We start from the raw sequence: 23,813 nt of genomic DNA on the forward strand, positions 1-23,813 counted from the left end.
CCAGGGGAAGAGACTCACAAGAACATTAAGTCTGTCTTTTAGGATTTGAAAGTCTGTCACATGACAGAAAAAGTGGATTAATTTAAGTGGCTTCAGGAAACAACTAAGATACTGATAGGGTTATAGACTTTTTGCTTACTATTTAAAATGTTCAAACAGAACTGCCCTCTAATATGGTCACTGTCTTTGTGTGAAAAGTTGAATAAGTCATTCTCAGGAATTTTATAGTAAAATGAATTTCTACATCAGGAAGAATGTTAAATTAGATAACTTCTAGAGTGGCACCTGACTCTGAGAATCTGATTTGTGTTTACTTGGGTTTTGGTTAGTGGGATTTGTGATTTGTGGTTATTTGTTTTATTTTTATAGTTTCACTTCCAGCAATATTATTGTTTTTTTCTTATAATTTAGAATTAACATGCTCTATTTATGAAAAAAACTTTTAAGAGCCTGAAACAAGGAAGTAAAGCATGACTAGTGCTTGGTGTAATTACCTTCCCAAGAAATATTATGCTGTTTCCCAGAATATGTCCCCAGAGTGAATGTCTGCACTTGTTCCATTTCATTCCTATGTGTAGAATCCTATTGGGGTGATGAGGAGAATCGTTTTGAAATATATTGAAGCCGAGAATAGTTTGCAAAGTATTATTGGGTTTGCTGAGATGAACCTGTGCAAATGCAAACTGTTGGCATACCACTGTAAAAACCAGTGCCTGTGTGGCCAGAGGTCCCTGAAATGACTTATTAAAGGCCTTCAGAGTGATGGTGGTTGAAAACTAAAATTTACCTTGAGGATGCCTTTCTATCCTTCCTTCCAGAAGCTAGTGTAGTCTCTGACCCCATATGGGATAGTTATATTCATGTAGGGCTAGGATAATTGAGAAAAGAAAATAAAAATTCTTTCAAAGTTGATACAAAACCAGCAAATCTTCCATGAGAGTAAAGAGTAGATGAAATGTCTCAGTGTTTCACAATTAATGTAAGATAACATTTTGCTTTGATCTTACTTCTGGTTCAGTTTAATAAAGGGAAGTTCTCAGTCTTTATAACTACTTGCTGAGGTCTAAAATTTAACTTACATGACTTTCTGAAAAGACAGCTCTGTTTTGAATCCATGATATTTCAGCTCTTCCCTGTGAATGATCTGAAGGGCTGGGTGCTTTTGTCGTGTTCCTTTTTTTTTTTTCCAAAACCTTCCCTGTCTCCCTCCCCCCGCCTCTTGTCCAGTTTCTTCCCAGACTTACTAATTATAACATAATTCTTACGGAAGGATTTGAGATGCATTGAAAGTCCTAAGGCGAAAAATGATGTAAACTAGCATATAATGTTTAATTCAATGTATTATCCATTTAAGAAATGAATTTTATTGGTGTTAATGATCTCTGACAACTTGCCATTGGTTGAAATGATGGTTTTTCTTTTAAAACATACCAGTTTCCTACTCATGTCTTGATTTGGGGCTCAGCAAGCCCTAATAGCCTTTTTCCTGTAAATTGACAATGCAAAGTAGGTAACATGAGTAATGGCTAAGAATTCCTGTGCTGCCCTTGGCCTAATCGGCCTTGTCACTTGTGATGAATGCCTCAGAGGGACTGTGGAGGGGGAGAGACTGGCAGGACAACATGGGATGGGCTTTCGTGTCCTCCACTGGGCCTGGCACTTGGGGGACTCACAGGGAGTGTTCATGAAATGAAAACCCAGCACTGACAGTGAATTTTACAATAAGCTGTAATTACCTCTTTTAGAAAATAGCTTTAGATCACAGTTTCAAGATTACTTGGTTGCTGGAGAGGAAGATGGCAAGTTTCTCCTTAAATACCCTGTATGTGAAATTTGGGGAGATTAAAATCTTAACCAAATTGCTTCCAGATGTGTTTTGGTATTCTAAATTCTCCGGATTTTAGGAAAATGATACAGTATATATATCTTACAGTATGCCATTAATTCCCCCAGTGCATATTCAGATTCATGGAGATTTGATAGCAAAAACATATGAATAGTCACATTAAGGTGAGATAAATGAACGTAACATGTTAAGTGGTTTTATATTAGTTCTGGTCAGAATTTGTAGCCAGGTAAGTTCGGCTCAGATGGAGTTTGCCCTCAAATGAGTTAAAACAAAAAACCCCTACCACTGATTTTCCAGAGCTTTTGTGATCTTGAAGTTATCTTTCAGCATTTGTGGGCCTGTAACGTTTTGTTCATTACCTAAAACCTGTAGTTGTTTAATGAGTCATCTTAGCATTTCTTATTTCAAGTGGCTAGGTAGAAATTGTTGCTGTTTTCCTCATTACTCCAAGAAAAAAGAAAAGGCAGATATCTGAACAGAGTTTGGGGATGATTTACTAAGTACTGCCATAAATACATCATCTCACTTAGACCTCACAGAATCCTCTGAGACAACTATCCTTACCGTTTTTATTTTACAAAGGTAGCAGATTAGAGAGGACTGAAATGACTCATTCTAGGCACATAGTTAGCAAGTAACAAAATGAAGACTCACACTCAGGTCTTTCAACTCTAGATCCTATCCTTCTTTTACCAAAGTTTGTTTTCATAGGAAAAGCTTCATTAGAAGCTAGAAAATGGGAATTTGATTATGCATGCTCCTCTGGAGTTAAATGAGTATGTCAAAACCTTTTATTGATTTGAATCATTTAAGTTAGTTCGGCAGAAGTGGATTTGTTATTGTGAAGTTTGAAGTTTGTTTTGATTATTTTTTTAAAAGGATGTAATTAAAAAATTTAAGCTAATTTCAGATATTGAATAATGACTTTTTTTATTATTCTCTCATGTTTGTCTTAACTGTATAGATGTGCCTGGCATCAGAGGGGGTGAAAATAGAAGAATCAAAGCTAATAAAAGCTAAAGAATCAGATGGTGGAAGAATGAAAGAATTGGAGAAGGGGAAGGAAGAAAGAGAAATAAAAATGGAAAAAACAGAAGAAGCCAGGCTACAGAAAGAAGCAGAATTTGAAAAATCAGCTAAGGAGAATGTAAGAGAGTCTAAGGAATTAGGAAATTTTGAGGAGCTGCAAATGGGTGATATAATGGGTGTAAAAATGGAAGATCCCAAAGAAATTAAAAAGGAGGAATTAGAGGAAGATCAAAAATGTAGTCACTTCCCTGATTTTTCTTACTCTGCTAGTAGCAAGATAATAATAAGTGATGTTCCCAGTAGAAAGGATCACATGTGCCATCCTCATGGAATTATGATCATTGAGGATCCCACAGCATTAAACAAACCAGAAAAGCTGAAAAAGAAAAAGAAGAAAAGCAAAATAGATCGACACGGAAGTGATAAATCCACACCCAAGAAGACTTGCAAAAAGAGGCAGTCCTCAGAGTCTGACATCGAGAGTGTCATATACACCATTGAAGCTGTTGCAAAGGGAGACTGGGGCATCGAGAAACTTGGAGAAACCCCTCGCAAGAAGGTCCGCACATCCTCGAGTGGCAAGGGAAGCATTCTGGATGCCAAGCCACCAAAGAAAAAAGTGAAATCAAGAGAGAAGAAAATGTCCAAGGAGAAATCCTCAGACACTACCAAAGAGTCAAGACCTCCAGATTTCATCAGTATTTCTGCCAGCAAGAACATTCCTGGTGAGGTGCCAGAGGGTATAAAAGCAGAACCATTGACCCCTACGGAAGATGCATTACCACCCAGTCTATCTGGACAGGCCAAGCCTGAGGACAGTGACTGTCACAGGAAAATAGAGACTTGTGGCTCCCGGAAATCCGAGAGGTCTTGCAAAGGTGCTCTTTATAAAACCCTGGTGTCTGAGGGCATGCTCACCTCTCTGCGAGCTAATGTTGACAGAGGTAGGTGACTTCTCCAAATCTGAAACCTGGCAGAATTGCTCCTTTAGACCTATTGAAAAGAACCACCTTAAAGAAAGAACAATAGAGTATCAAAATAATATTTTACATTTGTACAGTTCTTTATGGTTTTAGGTCACATACATTTGTCGTTTTACCTGTATGTTTTCTGGAACCATTGAGAAGCGTTTGCATTTATTTTGTACATAGTTCTCAGGATGTGAGTGTTCAGAGTTATTCAAACCTTTTTTTTACTGGTATGGACTGGCTTTTTATTTTGAAGGCTCAGTTTTGTGTGCTTGGAGCTCTGGTTTTTAAAACTGCTGGAAATAATTTTCTGAATCAAGCAGATATGTTTGGCAGAATCTTGACCTGTAGGCTCTAGAAGCAAAAAACTTACCTAGCCTCCCCCACTAGGAAATCAAAACTATAATTGAAGAGAAGTTCTCTTTAAAACATAATAATATCCAGAAACCAGTTAACGTATATACTTTTATTCCATAGAGTGTTTCATAAACACTCATCTATTTTAAAATACAGTATCTGGCTACAGGACTTACCTCTTGCCATGTGAAATTTCAACTATAGAGATGTGTGAAAATTTGTCTGAGTTGTCCTGAATGAATATCCTTGAGAATACATAGTTCTCCAGGGATGTCATTCCCTATGTCTTGGGGAAATTAGAATTCATAGTGCCCATCAGCAAAAGGCTCTCACACTTCAGGCTGATTCTCTAATGGAAAAGCTAGCAGTAGTTAGTCTGTTTCATGAGCCATGTGGTACCTGTTGAGTTGTGATGAGACAATGAATCACAGAGGCCGTAAGCTCCTTTTCTGCATGTTCTGTTATGGAGGGTGGTCCAGATCACTCTGACCACTCTGAAATAGTTAATAGCATCATGCAAATGCTAGCTAAGGAGTGAGGAGGTTGCTTGTGAAGCAGCTGAGATGATTTGCTCTCCGTCCCCATATACTAAGCACACTCTTCCTGTCGAATTTCCTTAGGGAAACGAAGCTCAGGAAAAGGAAACTCCTCCGATCACGAGGGGTGTTGGAGTGAAGAAAGCTGGACATTTAACCAGAGTGGGACCAGTGGGAGCAAGAAGTTCAAGAAGACAAAGACAAAGGAAGATTCTCTCCTCGGGTAAGTGCCTGTGAGCACAGTCAGCCACACTACACAGACGCCAAGTGTGGTGAGATTTCCAGGGTAAACAAATCACTAACTGCTTGTTCTTTGCGTATCCGTTCAGCACTTACTGCAGGTCTTAGTGAACAGGTGAAGGAATACAAATCAGGTGTATCACGTGATTCCTGCTGTTAACATGGTTATGTGAGTGATAGTGTCACTCACATTTTAAGTACAGTGGAGAATATGTAGATTTTAGACTTAGGCCTGAGTTTGAATGGAGGTCCACCCCATTAGTGGTGTGACATTGTAAATCCTTTGGTATCACCAGATGCATTTCCCTTCTGAAGTTTACGACGGATACTGTGTAAGTATGTTTACGTTTTGCTAATTTTACATACTGTATGTACTTCATTTAATATTTCTAAAGGTTATGTACATGTTTATAAAACAATGAAACTATAAATAAAATTATGTTTCTACCTCTAACCTTGTTTTGTTTAAACCACGTTCTGTTGCTCTAAGATAAAATTTTAGATTACATATTCTCTTCATACAGACTATTCAGTAACTAATTATGTAATAAAATGCAGTATCAAGAAATAGCATATGTCAAGACAATATCATTAAGAATTATTTCATTTTTTATGATATAAAACAGACTCCTAATACCAGTCTTCACACAAAGCACTTTGTTATTTAGGAGATCCAGTACTTTATATTGCTGAGGAAAGCATCTGTGTATTCAGTTGTCCTGTTTTGAAGATCCTTTGCAGTTTCTCATTAGCTCAATTTGAAAAGAATACATTGGGGAATAGAAATAAGTACATTTTCATATATTCCACATTTTTTCATAAGTGTGTTTAAAGGTATGCAAATTTTATGCATTGGGAGTATCGTATTTGGTTATTCATAAATATTTGCATTTCTGTATATGGGATAATATTTTTTTTTCAACTGGACATTACAGTCCTTTAAAGTCTGGTTTATCCTAAGGCTCTACATCATCACATAGTGCGAGGGTGGAAATTATTTCTCATGATGATGACGATATATTTATAATTTTAAATATTTCCATTCTAATATTTTTGAAGTCCGAAGTATTCAGATTAGTTTTGCTTACATCATGCTTAAACAGTGGCATGACAGCCTTTACATTTGTCATGGTCAAATACTTTTAAATGCAGAATTTCCTTAAAAAGTGACCACTGAGCATCAGACCAAGTGTCTGTATCTTCTGAAACTCCTTGCCCTGTGGGTCTGCATGCTGAGAGAGGGGCAGGTCTTGCTGCAGACAGTATGAAGGCCCAGGGAAATAAAGCAGGCATGAGGGTTCCCCAGCAGAAAGTTCTCTGATGCTTCCATTAGAAACTAAACTAGTGGGAGAGGTGCTTTCACCAATTTTCTCTGAGGGACAAGAAAAGTGAAAGAATCTTTTGAAAGTCTGTTCCTGAAAAGAGACTGGGGTGTGGGGTGTCTTTGTTTATTTATTTTAATCATTTCTAAGGAAGCCACATGTACTTAAGTGGGGATGTGGTTTTCTACAGGCTGAATCAGTGGTCAAACTCTGGTCTCTCCTCCTCTCCTTTCTTTAAATATTGGCCTGTCAGAATCAGACTGTCTGAGTTTGCTTTGTTTAGAACATGCTAACATAGTGATTTAGCAGTGAAAAATGCCAGGTCCTGTCGGTCTTCTCTGAGATTTCTAAATGAGCATTTTAAACCTTTTTATCACAGAAAATGTGCTACCTGTTTAGTTAACTGTAGCCAATAAAAAATTCACTCTGTTGGCAGTTCTACTTTTTGGCAGCCTTCTCCAAGAAAAACATAGGTGATTACTCTAGTTGAAAAAAGGGAAAAGAAGGTCCCAAGAGATCTTACGAGTTACACCTTGCATTTGCATATTTTTCTTCCAGTTATTTAGTGTCTGAAAAATTCATGACTTAGCTTTCTGATAGTATCTGATTTTCCATTAGTATAAACATGTTTTAACTGAAATGAGGACAGACAATTTTGAGGGAGAAACATCCCCCCTGCCTACCACCATTCACTGCTGTGATATATCTGAGTAGTAGCCTTTTTCTGTTGGCCATTTTGGTGGTCACCTTGACTGTCTTATCACTTCTTCCAGTTCTTGTACATTCCTCCAGAACTGAGAACAATCTTAGGTGGACACATATCACGTACATCCCCCAGGCAGCAGCCTAACACACTGGCTTTTTGTAAGTCTGTACTCCAAGCTGCTCTCTTCCCAGTACGCCTTCCCTTTTCCATCTACCGAGCACAGCATTTTTCTCCCGCAGCCTCTCCCATCTGTTTGGGTTGCATCTTAGTTAATAAGTCTCACTATAAAGGAAAGCCAGCAGCCAGCCTAGGCTCCAGCAGGCATGCTGGCATTGCCGTATAGGGGCCTTAGAGACAGTCAAAAGCAGGCTAAGGATTTCCCAACTTCACGGGTGACATTTTCTGAAGTCATTTGTGGTTTGCGTTAAAACGATGTTGCCTCTCTGCCAATGTGTTCATTGAAAACTGGCTTTACTTTTCTCATTGAGTGTTTTGTCCTCATCCTGGTCAACTGTGCAGAATTTTTTTTTCTGATATTCAGAATATTTGTTTGCATTTTCTTTGTATAGGTATGTTTTAATTAAGTACTAACTAGTCAATAGATTTTTTTAATTAAGCTTACAAAATTACCAATATGCCATATTATCAGTAAGCTTGCCAGTGTTTATATGTGTATATGAGAATCTTTAGAATGAGAAACTTATCTGAATGGAACATGCTTTGTGTTGAATTTAATAAAAAATTCTCATGCTAAGGGAGAGAACAGCAAATTCTCACCTTCAAAAATATTCTATTATTTTATCTAATGTTCCTGCTTTTCTAAGGTAATAACATAATCTTTCATGTGAGTTTACTAAGAAAACCGTGCTGGTAAATCTTTTCAAGCATTTCTAAAAAGATGTTTTTTGTCCTTGAAAAGAATTTATTAACAATGCCCTAATTCTTAGGGACCCCATTTTCAAATGAAATATTTTAAAATATACCTTGTATCATTTTCTGTTTTAATATTTACATCATATGCTGATTGATTCTATCCCCTCCCCTTTTTTTATTAGCTCAGCAAAGCTGGATGAAGAATTTGAAAAGAAATTCAACAGCCTCCCTCAATACAGTCCTGTTACATTTGACCGGAAATGTGTACCTGTCCCAAGAAAAAAGAAGAAGACTGGAAATATGTCCTCAGAACCGACTAAAACCAGCAAAGGTTAGATGTGTGCTGTGCCTTCATGCAGCGCGGTCAGAATCTAACCTATTCTAAGCCTCTGCAGCTCCCTTTAGATACGCAGTCGGGTTTAGAATTGAAGCAGCAGTGAGTTGGAATTTCAGGTTGCTTTCCAAGATTATCTTGGTTCTTGCTCACTTCTTTCTCCCTTCTTTCCTTCCTAGTTCTCCTCAGTCTCCATCCTTTGGCATCTCAACCTGGGTACATTTGCCTTTAAACGTGTAGCTCTCTTGAAAGTGTTACATATGGCCTTCGACCTTCTGCTCTCAGAATTCAAACTGGGTACCTTGAGCTTTTCTTGAGCAGAAACTGCTGGCTGAGTCCAATTCTTCTGTTGCCTGTGTGTCTGCAACAGGTTGGACTCTGGGGCAGTGAAATTCTAACATTGACCTAGTAAGCAGACTCTATTCTTTACTGGCATTATGAACCAAATGAAAATAAGACTCCCCACAATACTCTGGCAATATATTTTTATTGGTTTTGTTAAATTTAGAAAAATACTGTGTTTAGCATATTCATTTCCAGGAATGTCAGATTCTCCTCTGTGTATATCAGGGAAGCTTTTTAAATTATCAACATAACTTGGGTGGATCTCAGCACTCATTGGGGCAACACTGTAGTTCATGAGGCGGTTTAAAGAGTGTAGGGACATTTTCAGTGGTCTCAACATCTGGGACCACTGTTACATTTGTGGGACAGGGGCAGAAGCTGGGGTTCTAAATATCCTCACCTATGCGGGACATTCAAACACAATAAAAGATTGTGCTACCCAAAACAACAGTATTGCTCCCATTGAGAAACTTGTCTTCTGATTTTACTTCGGTCTAAAGATTGATGGGGAAATATGCTTCTAGTTTTCCACCGAGATATGAAAGACTTTGGTAGCTCTCTTGTCAGGATGGTGAATGGAGAGATGAAGAGCTAGTGTGACCAAGGTTCTGTTGTTTCCAGGGTCAAAGTCAGAGCAGGATTTGATGAAAGGGTTCTTCTAATTGCCCTGTAAAAGTGGATACCTGTTCCTTGCTTTATGTCAAATCGGATTAATTCTGTTCTTTTGTGTATTTTGGTCAGATGGATGGATAGATAATGATATTAATCTTTATGTAAATCTTGCTAAAATGTAGCAATCATAGATAATAATCAAAGATAAATATTGAGATATGTGATTTTATGGATTTGGGGAGAAGATAGAAAGTGTATGTCGAGGAAAAATTATGTCTCTGAAGAAACCTGTTTAGGTTCTCCCTCAAGACCTGAAAACCCCTCCTTGTACACTGCAGTTGAAACAACTGGGGAGGGTCACTTTGAGATCTGTATCTCAAGATGGATTTGAAGGCTGAAGAAAATTCCCCCTTAATGATTAAAGGCAGGGAGGAATGTAAAAGTGATTTTAGAATTAGCTCAGTTTTCTGCTGTGGTTAATAAAAACAAGTCTAGTAAATAAAGAACTAAAAAAGAAATGTTGCATCACCAAGTTTGCTCATCTGGGAAAATAAAATAAGGTTGTTCTGAGATTTTCCAAGATAAGCAGAAAAGAAATAAAGCAGCTTGTTGACAGGTAGGTAGCTGAACACATAATAGATTACCAAGTGAAATGACAGTCCTTGCGCCCTCGAGATACTTAGGAGTACGCAAAGTAGTCCATGAGCCCAAAGATGCCAGGTATCTTGAGCCCCCGTAATTCAAGGATTTAAAGTTGCTGATAAACACCTGACAGGCCAATAAAATGGAACTTAATTGATTGATGTGCAGGATGCATTCTCTTCCTCTACTTGCAGTTTGAGACATTAATTTTAGAGCTCTGAAGTTGGCCGAATTATCTTTCAGGAACTGTAACAATAGATTTATTTTTGTAAAGCTATAAAACCCTGAAGTTAGGATCTATTTTCATGAGACCTTCTCTTGGGTCTTGGTTGTCTGTTACATGTTTTTCCTCTCCCAGCTGAGATTAACAGTATTTCTTTTGATGTGAAATAGCTTTTTGGTGCTTTGGATTATGCTTCATACAGTATCATCTTAACTCTTCCGTTATGCCTCTCAAGCCACAAAGTCCCTGGTTTTTATACAGTGTATCAGTAACTACATAGGTGGGAAGTCTGTTAAGACCTTAGATTTTGCTCTGCATTCCAACTCATGGAGCAAAATGCAATTAAAATAAAGCAGAAATTAAATAATATATTCTCTATTTAGCAAACGAAAGAAATAGTATTTATGACTGATTGTAATTTGGCATTAGCAGCACCAGTGTACTATCCTACAAGTTATTATGAAATTATCATACCAGCTGTGCTTTAATTGCCTGATCTTTAACGGATAGAAGAGATTGTTTTCTTAGACTCTAGACCCTTTGCATCTTTGCATAATGAATCGTTCAAAGCAAACACTGTGTGTGAGATCCTTAGTTCATTAGTAAAGGAGCATGTGTTCATAGGAGACCTCATTTTTTTCTCCAAGAGTTCACCATTTGTTTGTATTTTATTTTCTCCTATATTTTTTATTTGACATTCATTATGTTTCTTTTCCTGACTTAAACTAGGTACTTTTAAAAAAAAATCTATTTCAGATTATATAAAATATATAGATTTTTTTCTGAAATATAATTTCTAGAGGAAATGATTACATAGCATTTATATAGTTATATATCTCAAAATCATAGTACCTGCTTGGTCTTACACTTCTGTTTTTCCAGTGGTGATCTTCTTTATATCTGTATTTCCAAGTAGTCTCTTCCCCTTTCCCATGATCCCCTCCACTATCTCTGCCCTGTCCCTTATTTCTATGTAATAGATCTTGTCAGAAACTATGCAATAAAAATTGGTGAAAATAATCGATGTCACCTTCCTCAAATGAGGCTCAGACTACGTTATAGTAGACTTAGGATATAGGTGATTTAGGAATAGAATTTCCCTTTGCTTCTAAGAACAAATTATCCAGGAAATTATGATCCGTTTAACTCAAATTGCAAGTCGGCTGAAGCAGCCCATTCCTGTAGTATTTTCTGGTTTATCTCTCACGGTTACTTGTATGTATTCAAGTGAAAGCTTTAAATTATAAGTCTAAATTTAATTGCTACTTCTTAAGAGATTTGTTTGACATATTACTTAAAGTATACTGTTAATATATGAAGCACTTTTTACAAAACTATCAGAAGTCAGAGTGCTCTGCAAAATAGTAATTTTCAAGCGAGGTTGGGTCATGGAGAGAAAGTTAATTGAGTTCAATTTAGAGTGTTTAAATTATGCCCAAACTTGACCCTTGACTTAAGTTTTCCTCCCTTATCTCTTTATCTTTTCACATTGTTTTTTAGCCCATTATCAAACATACTGTTGGTCTTTCTCATTTTTTCCAATGCACACTTATTGCAAGATTGAATATCAAATGGTTAAGGATTAGAGATTTTAAAAAAAACACAGTAGTAATAAAAGAAGCAGGTTTACAAAATTAAAGATTGAGGACAGAATCCCCTGTTTGGGATTGAGCCAACCTACAGACACTGTCAGTGCTCGAGAACCAAGATCTAATGAGAACTGGGCCATTCTTTCCTATCAGGAAATGATAGCTTCCAGGTTGGGCAGAGCTCTGCTTTTTTGTTCTGTAACTGTGAGTTTCATTGCCACCAAACATTTTCATAAACATGATGACAACGCATTTGCAGATATAAAAGGTGTACCTAATATAATCCCGAGTTTTTTTTAACGAGGCACGCATGTCTAGCCCAATAAGGTGGCTCCTTCCCCTCAGTGAGTTCTAACTTGATTGTGGCTGGTTTGCTTGAACTTAATCAAGTCCACAGATCCATATGCCCAGCAGCTGTAAGCACTTTTCTATACATTATTACAAAGGAATTTATTGTTTCATTGATCATTCATTCTTTACATCCATTACAGAAATTACACCCTAGTCTTAGCATAAAACCTTTTGGTCTTTTTATAGCTTAAAAATATGAAACTGTAGAAACTGGGCATTAAGCCACCACCATTCAAGTTATGCCTAACATTTGTTTCCTACAGCAGTTTTAAAGAGCAAGTTTCTCTTAATTCACCTTACCTGCTGACTTTGAAAAATTGCCATACCACACTAATACTGAAATGGCTCCTGTGTCACTACACTTCTCAGCCAAAACATGTCTATTTTTCAGCAAACCATGAACAACATTAATGTTTTGGAAAAGTTACTGTAAATGCCTCTATGGCACCCCTTTTGCCCTCTCAGATTATGATTTGTCTCTGCTCTTTTCTACCCAGCTGTGAAGCTGGGGTGCAAGAGGAAGTTATACCTTCAAAAATACATGCCATTCTACCCAAAAGGAAATGTGGAGTCCTAAGCTAGCTTACATGCCAGTTAACAGGTGATTTTGTCATAGGAAGTGGAAACTGATACAGTCTTTCAAGGCATTTGGTAGGAAGATGAGGGGATGAGCCAGCATAGAAACTTGAGGTGGTTTAGTGGAAGACAATTGCCAGTTCTTTGCTTTCTGAATGATTCCTTCTAAAACTCTTGTCTTTCCTTTGACTTCCTACCTTCTTTTCCCTCCTTAGACATTTCTACAGTAAGGTAACAATTAACTAAGGAAAAAATAATAAATTTTCTTATATTTGCTATTTATTACAAATTTTGACTGTTTTCTTTAGACAGAATATCAAACATATGCCATACTGGTGGGCAGGAATCGAAATGTTCACTTCTTGACTCTAAAATTGCTGCTTTTCAGTAAATACAATCCTATTACTCCTTCAGGTTCATCACTTTTTTATCTGAGGTTGTCATTTACTTAGATTTGGTTTATAGTTATAGTTTGGGGATGGCCAGGAGCAAGGAAGTTTAAAGATGTAAGTTTATAGGAGCTCTTCTGTGTACTAAACCACTCATGTTCTTTTTTCATATTAATGTTGACAAGCTCTATATTTAGCTTTGTCCTTAAATTGTACTTTTTAGATTTCTCTAGTTTGATTGGACCTGAAAATATGTATTCTTTTCTTCTTTCTTAACATCAAACATCATTCCATACATCAAATCAATTTGCTTCTGTGAACCACCTCCTTATTCCATTGTTCTTATACACAGTGATGAATACAGAAATCATTCTCCCTATGAGCCAATACCTTACTGTTATTAAATTCTTTCCCTGTGCGTAAATCCTTAGGGTCCGTATGGTCCTGAGAAGTCTCAGGTTTGTTTTTCTGCTTTCTTCTCCTTCTGTTTTCCGTGATTACCCATGTATGTGTCATTCACGGTTCACCAGCCTGCAGTTTCCTAGGTTGTATAAAATACATATGAGTGATTGCAAATGAACCATAGAGGATACCTTTAATATTAGTGTAGTATATGTACATGATATACTTGCTTTTTGTTTGTTAAATTTATTTTCTTGCCCTTCTTGGTTGCTCCCTGCCCTTCTCCCCCCCAAAAAACAAAAAACAAATAAGAAGCATTTTCTGTTTCCATTTCAAACCACCAGCAGCTAATTCAGAAGTATTTGCTACTGGTTATTTAGAAGGATGGCTTGGTGTAGTCATCATAAAACACTTGCACACCTTTATGTTATTAGTAATAACAACAACAGCTGTCACTTCTTAAGCTCTTTGTTGGTGCCATCCAGTGTTTTAGAAGCTTTATTTGTTCATGCAACAATATTATTGAGAACTAGTCATGTGTTAAACACCATTCTAGATATGTAAAATATATCTGTGAATGAAAACAGAGAACCCTGCTTCGATGGAGGTTACATTATAGTGGGAATGCTGGACTATAAGCAAGCCTTAAACAATAAGAAAAGTATATAATATGTTAGAAGGTGAGCAGTAATATAGAAAAAAGAATAGGTTTGATAGAACAACTAGGCAGAAGATCAACAAGGAAGGAGAAGACTTGAACACTGGGCAATAACTAGATGTAGCAGACATTTATAGAACATTCAAATATGTGGATATTAAACAATATACTCTAAATAACCAGTAAATCAAAGAAGTCAATAGGGAAATATGAAAATACTTTGAGATAAATAAAATGAAAACTGGAGAGAAATAAAATGAAAACACAGCATACCAAAATTTATAGGATACAACTAAAGCTGTTGCTTAGAGGAAAGTTTACCGATATAAATGCATATGTTATGAAAGAAGAAAGATCTCAAATCCATAACCTAAGCTGTCTTGAGATACTGTCAGAAAAAGAACAAACTAAACCTAAAGGGAGTAGAAGAAAGAAAATAATAAAGATTAGAGAGGAAATTAATGAAATGAAAATAATTAAAGAATAGGAAGACAATAGAGAAAATCATTGAAACCAAAAGCTAATTCTTTGAAAAGAACAGTAAGTTTGAGAAGTGTTTAGCTAAACTGATCAGGAAAAAAAGAAGACTCAAATTATTAGAATCAGAAATGAAATAGGGGCCATTACTACTGACCTTACAAAAGTGGAAGGGATTATCAAGGAATATTATGAACAATAATATTATGAACAATTATATGCCAATAGATAAGATAACCTACATGAAATGGACAATTACTAGAAAGGCACAGACTGCTGAAATTGACTTAAGGGGAAATTGACAATCTGAATAGACCTATAACTAGTATACGGATTGAATTTAGTAATCAAAAAAGTGCCCTCCCCCCAAAAAAGTCGAAGGCCCAGATGACTTCACCACTGAATTCTACCAAACATGTAAAGAAGAATTAATACAAGTTTTTCATTATGCTTGTCTATAAAATTAGAAGATGAAGGAACACTTTCCAACTCATTCTATAAGGTCAGTATTACCCTAATGTCAAAACACCTGACAAGAAAGAAAAACTGCAGATCACCGTCTCTTACAGCTTTGGGCACAAAAAGCCTTAACGAAATGCTAACAAATTGAATCCATACAAGAATTACATACCATGGCCAGCTGGGATTTTACCCAGAAATGCAAGGTTGGTTTAACATCCAGAAATCAATTAACATAATATTGCATATCAAAAGAACAACAACGAAGAAAAATCCACAAGTTCATCTCAGTGGATATAGAAAAAGCATTTGATACATTCAACACCCTTTCATATAACACCCAGCAAACTCAGAATAGAAGGGAACTTCCTGAGCCTGATAAAGGACATCTACAAAAAAACTTAGGCTTAAAGGTAAAGGATTGGTTGCTTTCCCCCTAAGGTGGAGAGCAAAACAAGGATGTCCACTTCCACCATTTCTATTCGGCAGTGTAGTGGAGGTTCTAGCCAAGAAAAAGAAACAAAGGCATCCAGATTGTGGAAAGGAAAAAGTATTACTATCTCGACTCTCAGCTGACATGATCTTTTGTATAGGAAAATAAGGAATCCACTAGAAAACTGTTATTGCTGATAAATGAGTTCAGCAGGGTTTCAATGTGCAAGATCATTATACAAAATTCAGTTGTATTTCTATGTGCTTGAAATGAGTGATCTGAAAATGAAATCAGGAAAACAATTCCATTTACAATAGCATCAAAAAGAATAAAGTACTTGGGAATAAATTCCACAAAATAAGTGCAACACACTGAAAGCTACAAAACATTATTGAAAGAAAGATGATTGAAATAAATGGGAAAATATCCCATGTTCATGGATCAGAAGACTTAGTGCTGTTATGATGGAAACACTCCCTCAAACTGATCTACAGATTCAACCCAATCCTTATTAGAATCTTAGCTTGCTTCTTTGTAGATACTGACAAGTGATCATAAAATTAATGTGGAATTGAGAGAGATTCAGAATAGCCAAAATGGTCTTCTCAGTTTCAAAACTGGCTACAAAAAATAGTAGTTAAGACAGCATAGTCCTGCCATAAACATAGACATATAGAGGTCGATAGAATAGAACTGATGGTCCAGAAATAAACCTACACATCATTGGTAAATAGATTTTCAGTGAGGATGCCAAGACTAGTCACTTGGAAAAGAATAGTCTTTTCAAAAATTGGTGCTGGGACAGCTGGATGTCTGCATGCAAAAAAAAAAAAAAAAGAAGTTGGACCCTTACTTACCTCACACAGTGTACAAAAATTAACTCAAAATGGATCAAAGACCTAAATGTAAGAGCTAAAATTATGTAAGTTTTTCAGAGAAAACACAGACATCAATCTTAATGACCTCAGATTTGGCAATGGATCCTTTGACAGGACACCAAAAGCCCAAGCAAAAAAAGGCAAAATGATAAGTTGGACTATATCAAAATGTTAAACTTTTGTTCTTCAAAGGACACTAGTAAGAAAGTAAAGAAATGTCCCATAGAATGGGAGAAAATATTGGCAAATCACATATCTGACAGAAGGGACTTTTATCTAGAATATGTAAAGAACTCTTGCAACTCAACAAGAAGAAAAGACAACTCAAAAAGCACTTGAAAACTATGCTTGGCATTATTAGTCATCAGGGAAATGGCTACCAGAACCACAATAAGAAAGTTATTCATCCGCTGATGAATAAGAAAGTTTTGCCTCCTCGTGATGGCTGTAGTCAAGAAGATAGTAAGTTTGGTTGAGGATGTTAAGCAGTATGGCAGTTCCTCAAAAGGTTAAACAGATTTACTATTATGATGCAGCAATTCCACTCCTAGGTAGATGTCCAAGAGAAATGAATACACGTATCCGCACAGAAGCCTGTACGTGAATGTTCATAACAGGATTATTCATGACAGGCAAGAGGTGGAAACAAATGTCCATCCGCTGATGAATGGATAAACAGATATGGTGTATTCATACAATGGACTATTATTTGACCTTAAAGAGGAGTGAAATACTGATACATGCTACAACATGAAGGAGCCTTGCAAATGTTACACCCAGTGAAAGAATCCAGAAACCATAGACCATATTATATGATTCCATTTATATGAAATGTAAATCCTATTCTGTGATTCCATTTGTAGGAAAATTTCCGGGATAAGTAAATCTATGGAGACTGAAAGTAGATAGTGATTGTTCAGGGGTAGAGAGACTACAGATAAGGGAGCAGTCACAGCAAAAGGACATGAGATTTATTTTTGAGGTGGTGAAAATGTTCTGAAAGTGATGGTGGTTGCCAGTATTGGTGAATATAAAAACTACTGAATTGTATACTTTAGACAGGAGCACAGATAGTTTGCCTCTGGCAGGAAGGCAGGGCACGTGGGCGCAGATGCAGGTAGCTGGGGAGATGCAGCAGGGCAGTTTGCAGAGCTTCTGACCTTGTGAGTCCTCATTTCACCCCCGTGAGTTAGGCACTATTATTACCCACATTTACAGATGAGGAAACAGAAGTTACGTAAAATGTCAGTTTCACGGAGGAATATCAGCAAAGTGTAGAAAGCAACCTACTTTTGGAAAGTCAGTGCTATTGTTGGCATTTCTGATGGGTAACTGAAAAATCCCAGTTTTCTTTATCTGGGAAAACTAAGACACAGTCTGAGATCTCCCTATTTCCCGATCCCTGCTTCCCCTCCCCCTCAAACAGTTTCAGCAAATATTTCTCTATTTTTAAACACGTTTTTCTTCCTAGAATGTCCTCAGAAAAAGCTAGAAAGCTATCTAATGCCATCGGGCCAACCTGATCTTTGTCCTCAAAGTGCTGTCCTTGTGAAAAATCAGTTTCTTAGGAGAGAGGAAATACCCATGCCATCTTTGTAATATTCAGGAATCTAAAGTAAAATCTCTTCTTTATTACAGACTACATCTGCTCTGCTGTTACTGGTTGTGGTCTGTCTCTAGTCACTGAATCTGCAGTTTCTGCTGAGTGAGTCTCAGCCCTAATGGAGGCTTCTGCCCAATACATTTCTAAGGAAAATCTCACCGGGTTTTCAATAAGTCCAGGGAAGGGCACTTAAGCATAAATTAGATGAAAAAAAAAAAAAAGATGCAAGATGACATTTCTTGTGACTCAGTTTGCTTATTCCACAGGTTGGGAGAGGGTGTAATTGTTTAGAAATACACAGTATTGTTTTATGAAGCATTGTGAATTTTAAATATATTTATATTAATATTGTCTGTAGGTCCTTTCCAGTCTCAGAAAAAGAACTTATTCCACAAAATTGTCAGCAAATATAAGCACAAAAAGGAGAAGCCTAATGTTCCGGAAAAAGGTATTGGTGCCTTCCATCCTCCATTAAGGTTTCTCGGCCACCTCCATTGTGAATCCATCTTTGAGTGATGCTTCACTGCACCGCCTTTGCCTCTGCCTCCCCTCTGCTTGCTTCAGTGTCATCGGCTCCTGACACAGGCACATTCAATATTTCTAGACTCTGCAGCTAAATGCAAAGAGAGGTCTCCTCTTGGATTCCTAATCAAATCCTGTGTTTGTCTCTTTTCAGAGTTCCACTATGAATCCTGAAATTGCTTTTTTTTTTTTTGTCTGTATTTGGCACATTTTGTTATTTAGTCTTCTTAAGCTCTTCTCTGCTTATTTTCTTCAACTATTCTTGATTTTTTTCACTGTTTGGCAGCCTTCATACCAGGACCACAGTTTCCTACCTCTTGAAATCGTATCATTTTCATATTCATGTGATAGTCCCCCAGTTTCTGTACTTTCTCTGACACCCGAGGATTCTTGTCAAGAAGGATTCCATTCCCACGTCGTAACCTCTTTTTTTTCTATCTATATACTTCGTTTGCTAGACTCGTCCCACCTCCTTCATTCACATAACTGTTATTTCCAGAGGGCACTAGAGACATACGCACTCGACCCTCCCTTTACTCTGAGCATCTGTCTCGTTGTTACGATCTAGATGGCCCTTGAACCTCTTCAGGGCTCATCTGAAGATTTCTCTTCTCACAGTTCAGGACTCCCATTCTTCTTTCACACAGAAGAAAGAATCCATCTGGTTGAATACAGCCACATGTCCTGGAAGTCAGGCTTTCTCTGGCATCTCTCTGCATGTTAGTGTCATGACTGCCATGAACCTATTCATTCGATGCCCATTTGCATCCTACTTGCATGGCCAGATGTGGAGCCTTCCGTATCTCTGGAATGAGGCTTAAACTGCAGCTGTCTTCTGTGTGTAGACATACGTGCCTGCGTGGTCTTTTGTGTAACATTTTACTTAATTTGGGTTTTATATTCACCCCCACTTTGGCCTCTTAGTTTTGTTTTGTGTGTTAATATTTTTTCCCTGCTTCCAGTGGAGAGGTATCACTCTAGGTAAAATGTCAGGTTTCATCGTTACCTTTTAACCAATCCTCAGAGTATCTTGATTAAAGTCCTAGAAATTATCCAGCAACATATTTTATGAAAGGCAAAATTGTTTAATGCATCTCCTATATAACCTAATTATTTTAGTTGGCAAATGCAGTTTTGAGAATTAAATAGTTGAGGTAAAATTCTGCTTCATTTGTCTGATAATGCTTGTTATTTAAGTCAGTTTTGCGTGTTGTCTTATTTTTATAGTGTATGTGTCTGTACTAGGGGTAGAGGCTCACTTTCCTTTTCTGTCATTGTTTTTAGGAAGTGGGGATAAATGGTCAAACAAGCAACTCTTCTTGGATGCCATTCACCCTGCAGAAGGTAAAAGAAGCAACATTTATTGTATCATTTCAGGTGGTCTGTGCTGGAAATTGCATAATTTTTGTAGGTTTAAAAGGGCATAATTCATACAGGCTCGACCAACAACATTAGACCTGAGTGTTCATAATTGGGTTATTTTTAATTTTCAAATCACAACTGGTAGATTTTTGACCCTACTTACGGTCAGGCTGTGGGTCATGTGGCGTTTAGTCTATCAAAGAGGGATTCGTAACCTTTGAACCACAATAACCAGAAATTGGAGGTTTGTATAACTAAAAATACTCAGCGTTGCAGCTGACGTTGCGTGGGGAGTCACATCGTGCAGCACAGGGCGCTTCCTGGCTGGCTGGACCTGGGCGCCCTGCGGACGTGGTTCCCGACCTGAACTTCCTTCCTGGCTCCCCTCCCAGTACCTCTAGCTGATCGAATGGCATGCCCCAGAGGCTTATGGGTAATAACCAAAGAGAAGTCCCACGTTGAGTAGTATAAGGTTATAGGTCCCAGGTGCAGATTTTATTTCAAAATTTCCCACAGTCATGTTTATTTGTGACTATCTAATTCCTCTTAAAAGTTGAACCCTTAGGTGAATGCTAATTGTGTGGTGGGTAAGGGGCCATCCTTTCATTCTTCTCATTGATCTCCTTTTTTTCCTATTTAGATATTTTAAAGAGCTGAACATTTTTGTAGTGCTCACGGAGGAGTCACTTCCTTTGAGAACTAGGAGGGATCTCACAGATCATCCTTTGATTCACTTATGGCCAGAAAGGGGAACTTAATGAACAAGTCCATGTCTTTTGATTCCCAAATACACTCTCATTCCTTTATTAAAAGGAGAAAAAATTAAAATGGACGTGTAGCCTTGAGTCACTTATCAAAAATACTCATGTTTTAAAGATAATTGTTAAAAGTATTCAAACTCAAGTTCATTTTGTTGCTCGGTAGGCACAGCTCACATGCGCTATGTCTGCTTTTATGTCGTTTGGCTTTTACGGAAAACGCCAGCAGTACATCTCTTTTCTCACCTGTTACTTCACATTCACAACCTCTGTGGAGTATCATTTCTGCACTTTGCTGACAAAACAAGATATGCTGCTCTCAGCATTAGATCCTAGCATCCCCAAATTGACATACATTCACTCTTGTATATTTTAAAAGTACGTTCTGCACAGAGTTGATAAATGTAGGGCTGTGATGAACTATCAGAGGAGTCTAGAGGAGGCATTTAAGACCTCATTACTCTTTTCTTGAAATGGTACTGTTCTAAATATTTTGTTTTTTAAACAATGAAAACCCTACCTCATATAAAAAGAGAAATCATAGCACGTGCAGGGTGGTGGAAAGAGTGAAATAGATTAGGAATTAGGAGACCTGGTACTAGTCTCAGATCTGCTACTAATTAGCGGTTTTTAATTCACAAGCTCTTTACCTCGCTAGGATTCACTCTCCATATTTGTACTCTGTTGTAAGGTATGTGTGCTTTGAGGGGGGTGGATGATAAAGCATGGTAACACATGAATTATAAATATCCCCTCTAACACTGAATGATTTCATTACTGTGATACCTTGAGTGGGTGGTGTGATGCTGAAAATACGATATTCTGAAGCCCTAATTTTCTGTCCTTTGCAGGGCAGAAAAGCAAGTCAATTTTGATTCTTCTAGGCAGTCTCAAGGGCTTAGTTGAAAATATTTATTATTGTTATTATTTAATTATATTTATTATTTATTATTCGTGTTTATGGAACAAAACTTTGGAGAACATGCATTGAAAATTGCATGTCCTTTAGTGTAGAGTGCAAATTCATTTTATGTGGCCAGGGAAAAAGGAATCAGTTTGAGCACTGGAAATTAACCAGTAATTTAAAGTGACCATTTTTGTTATTTATTTCCATACCATCCCCTACATTTACTGATTCAGTTGGTGGCTGTGCTTTGTGAATTATCTAGGCCCTTTACTGCATCATCCTCTCTCACCTATGGCTGTATCACTGCTTGTTAAAACTTTACCTGGGAGGTTATAAATATACAAGAACAGAAAAATGGAACCATAATCTGGATAATTTTAACTCTTGTAAGCCACCCTGGGCAAAAGGTTCATTAGTAGGTGTTTGTAGCTGACGTCTATTAAATGAAATGTTGATTCAACTGGGGCTATGCAGCTGTTAGCTGCTCCTGACTTCTGTTGAAGTAGATGACTTAAAGTTCACTGGCCTTTCTTTACACCACCCTGAGTATAGCTGGCTTTCAATTCCACCCCCCCCCCCCACAAATATCAGGAATCTTCAGGTTCTTAGTAATCACAGCTGAGGTTTAAATGCTAAGCTTATAATGTGTTTTAAGGATTTATTTCCCCCATACTCTTAAAATTCAAAATCAAAGCCATTTCTTAAAACTTTTGAGGATCATAAAAAAAGATTGCCTGTAGACTATAGACTAGAATTCAAGGTAAAGTTTTCAGATAAACCAAGATAACCTACCTCTACCACTGTGTTTATCTTTCTACCAAGTTATGATGTCATATGTTCATGCTTAAGCTAGAGGTTTCTAACTGTAATAATATTGATGGTGATGATTAATACTTAATACTGCTTTATGTTTCCAGAGGGCTTTCACGTATTCTTTTTGTAAAAACTAATCTTGACAGCAACGCCAGTAGATTTAGGGAGGGCTTATTAACCCCAAATACATGATAAGGACTTGAAGCCTAACCAGCATTAGCAGGAAGGGAGGAAACCAGCGCTAAAGCACACTGGCCACTACCGCGGATTTTTCAGGTGTATCTGGATAGCCCTTATTTATTGAAACTATAAATGCTATCTCACAAGAAGAAAAACAAAAACAAACAAACAAAAAACCTCAGACTAGGTATATCCATAAGACTAGTTTCTTTGCAAATAGATAAATCTAATTACAGGGGAGAAAAAAATCTGGCTTATAGTTAGATTTTGAAACATGATCCACATATTTAGTCTAACTTGATCTCTTTTCTCAAGTTCAAAGTAGTCGCTTTATAACTTCAGCAGAGTCCCCCAGGATCTTAGATAAGGCTCATTCATTTGATTCCTGTGTTCCATTCAGCATCTGACTGCATCTTCAGCTCATGAGAGACCAACCCATGGCAGTGAGATTCCAGATTTGGCTATAATTTCAGTGCAAGTTTGACTCCCCTAATTGGCATGTGAATTCATGACTCTGGAGCTCTCTAGTGGCCTCCTGGGGTACAAGACAAGCTCAGTGCTGTTTTCCCAAAAACCTTACTCTACATTTTGGGAGCAGAGTTTGGAAAACAAGACAGCCTCTTATTGCCACATTCCTAATGTTGCTCCAGGAGTGAGCTCCCATTATCACCCTCAGATGATACACTCCAAGTGTGTTATGATTATTGTGGAGTGTAAAAACCAGCCCTGTGGACTTGTTTTGTGGTGTTTGGGTAGGTTTGTGTGTTCAATTACAAGCCTAAAGAGAAATGACTAATTTGTTTTCAGAGGACAAAAAGCCTTCCTTTTCTCACATTTCCGTTAGTTTGGCAGGGAGGGAAAAAAACGGAACTGCCTTGCTATCCTGGTATATAACTTTGGGCTGTTTCCCTCTTAGCTTTTTCTGTCTCCTGTTCCTCACCACTGTTGACCTGAAACTAACAGCCTGCCAGTTATTTCTCCAGCAAAGATGGGTTTATTCAGGATCAGCAGAGAATTTAAATTTGGGGTCTGTAATCATGGTGAGCCACATGCAAGTCCCCACACATCCAGGGAAGGAGACACTTTTAGGGAAAAAAGAAATTGTGAGGGCTTTAGTAAACCAGGTCCACGGCTGTTCATTGGCTGAGTCCTTGCCAGGAAAAGAGAGAGGAGTCTTTCTGCTTCCTGTTGAGCTCCGCTATCATCACAGGGCGTGAGAGCTCCCCCTTCGGTCTCTTGACTCTGTTTAATTGAGGTTTCTGTTTATTAATTTTTCATACCACTAAGCTTTTGTTTGCTTTGCTGATGTTGCTGGACCCAGATCTACTGTTTTGTCCTAGACAACTGTAGTTAACCCTTCAGCAAAGCAGGATTAAGGGTACACTCTCTCCCTCCAGCCCCTCAGTTAAAAATTCACGTG

The 23,813-nt window shown here is 37.5% G+C and overlaps 1 protein-coding gene across 11 annotated transcripts in view; it reads left to right on the forward strand.

Moving 5' to 3' along the window:
* The window catches only part of BBX (BBX high mobility group box domain containing), a 256,911-nt gene that overhangs the window by 217,371 nt on the left and 15,727 nt on the right, over positions 1 to 23,813 (forward strand). For 10 of the 11 annotated variants that reach the window (XM_014562810.2, XM_014562811.2, XM_032478453.1 and 7 more), the window contains 5 exons: positions 2,814 to 3,822; positions 4,824 to 4,962; positions 8,063 to 8,211; positions 18,210 to 18,299; positions 19,658 to 19,717. In XM_014562810.2, coding sequence (XP_014418296.1) covers positions 2,814 to 3,822; positions 4,824 to 4,962; positions 8,063 to 8,211; positions 18,210 to 18,299; positions 19,658 to 19,717 — 1,447 coding nt within the window. The remainder of the gene's footprint in view (positions 1 to 2,813; positions 3,823 to 4,823; positions 4,963 to 8,062; positions 8,212 to 18,209; positions 18,300 to 19,657; positions 19,718 to 23,813) is intronic. The other variant, XM_006188951.3, reaches the window with a different exon arrangement.

This window comes from Camelus ferus, chromosome 1 (genome assembly GCF_009834535.1).
Source record: "Camelus ferus isolate YT-003-E chromosome 1, BCGSAC_Cfer_1.0, whole genome shotgun sequence".
Taxonomy (NCBI): domain Eukaryota; kingdom Metazoa; phylum Chordata; class Mammalia; order Artiodactyla; family Camelidae; genus Camelus; species Camelus ferus.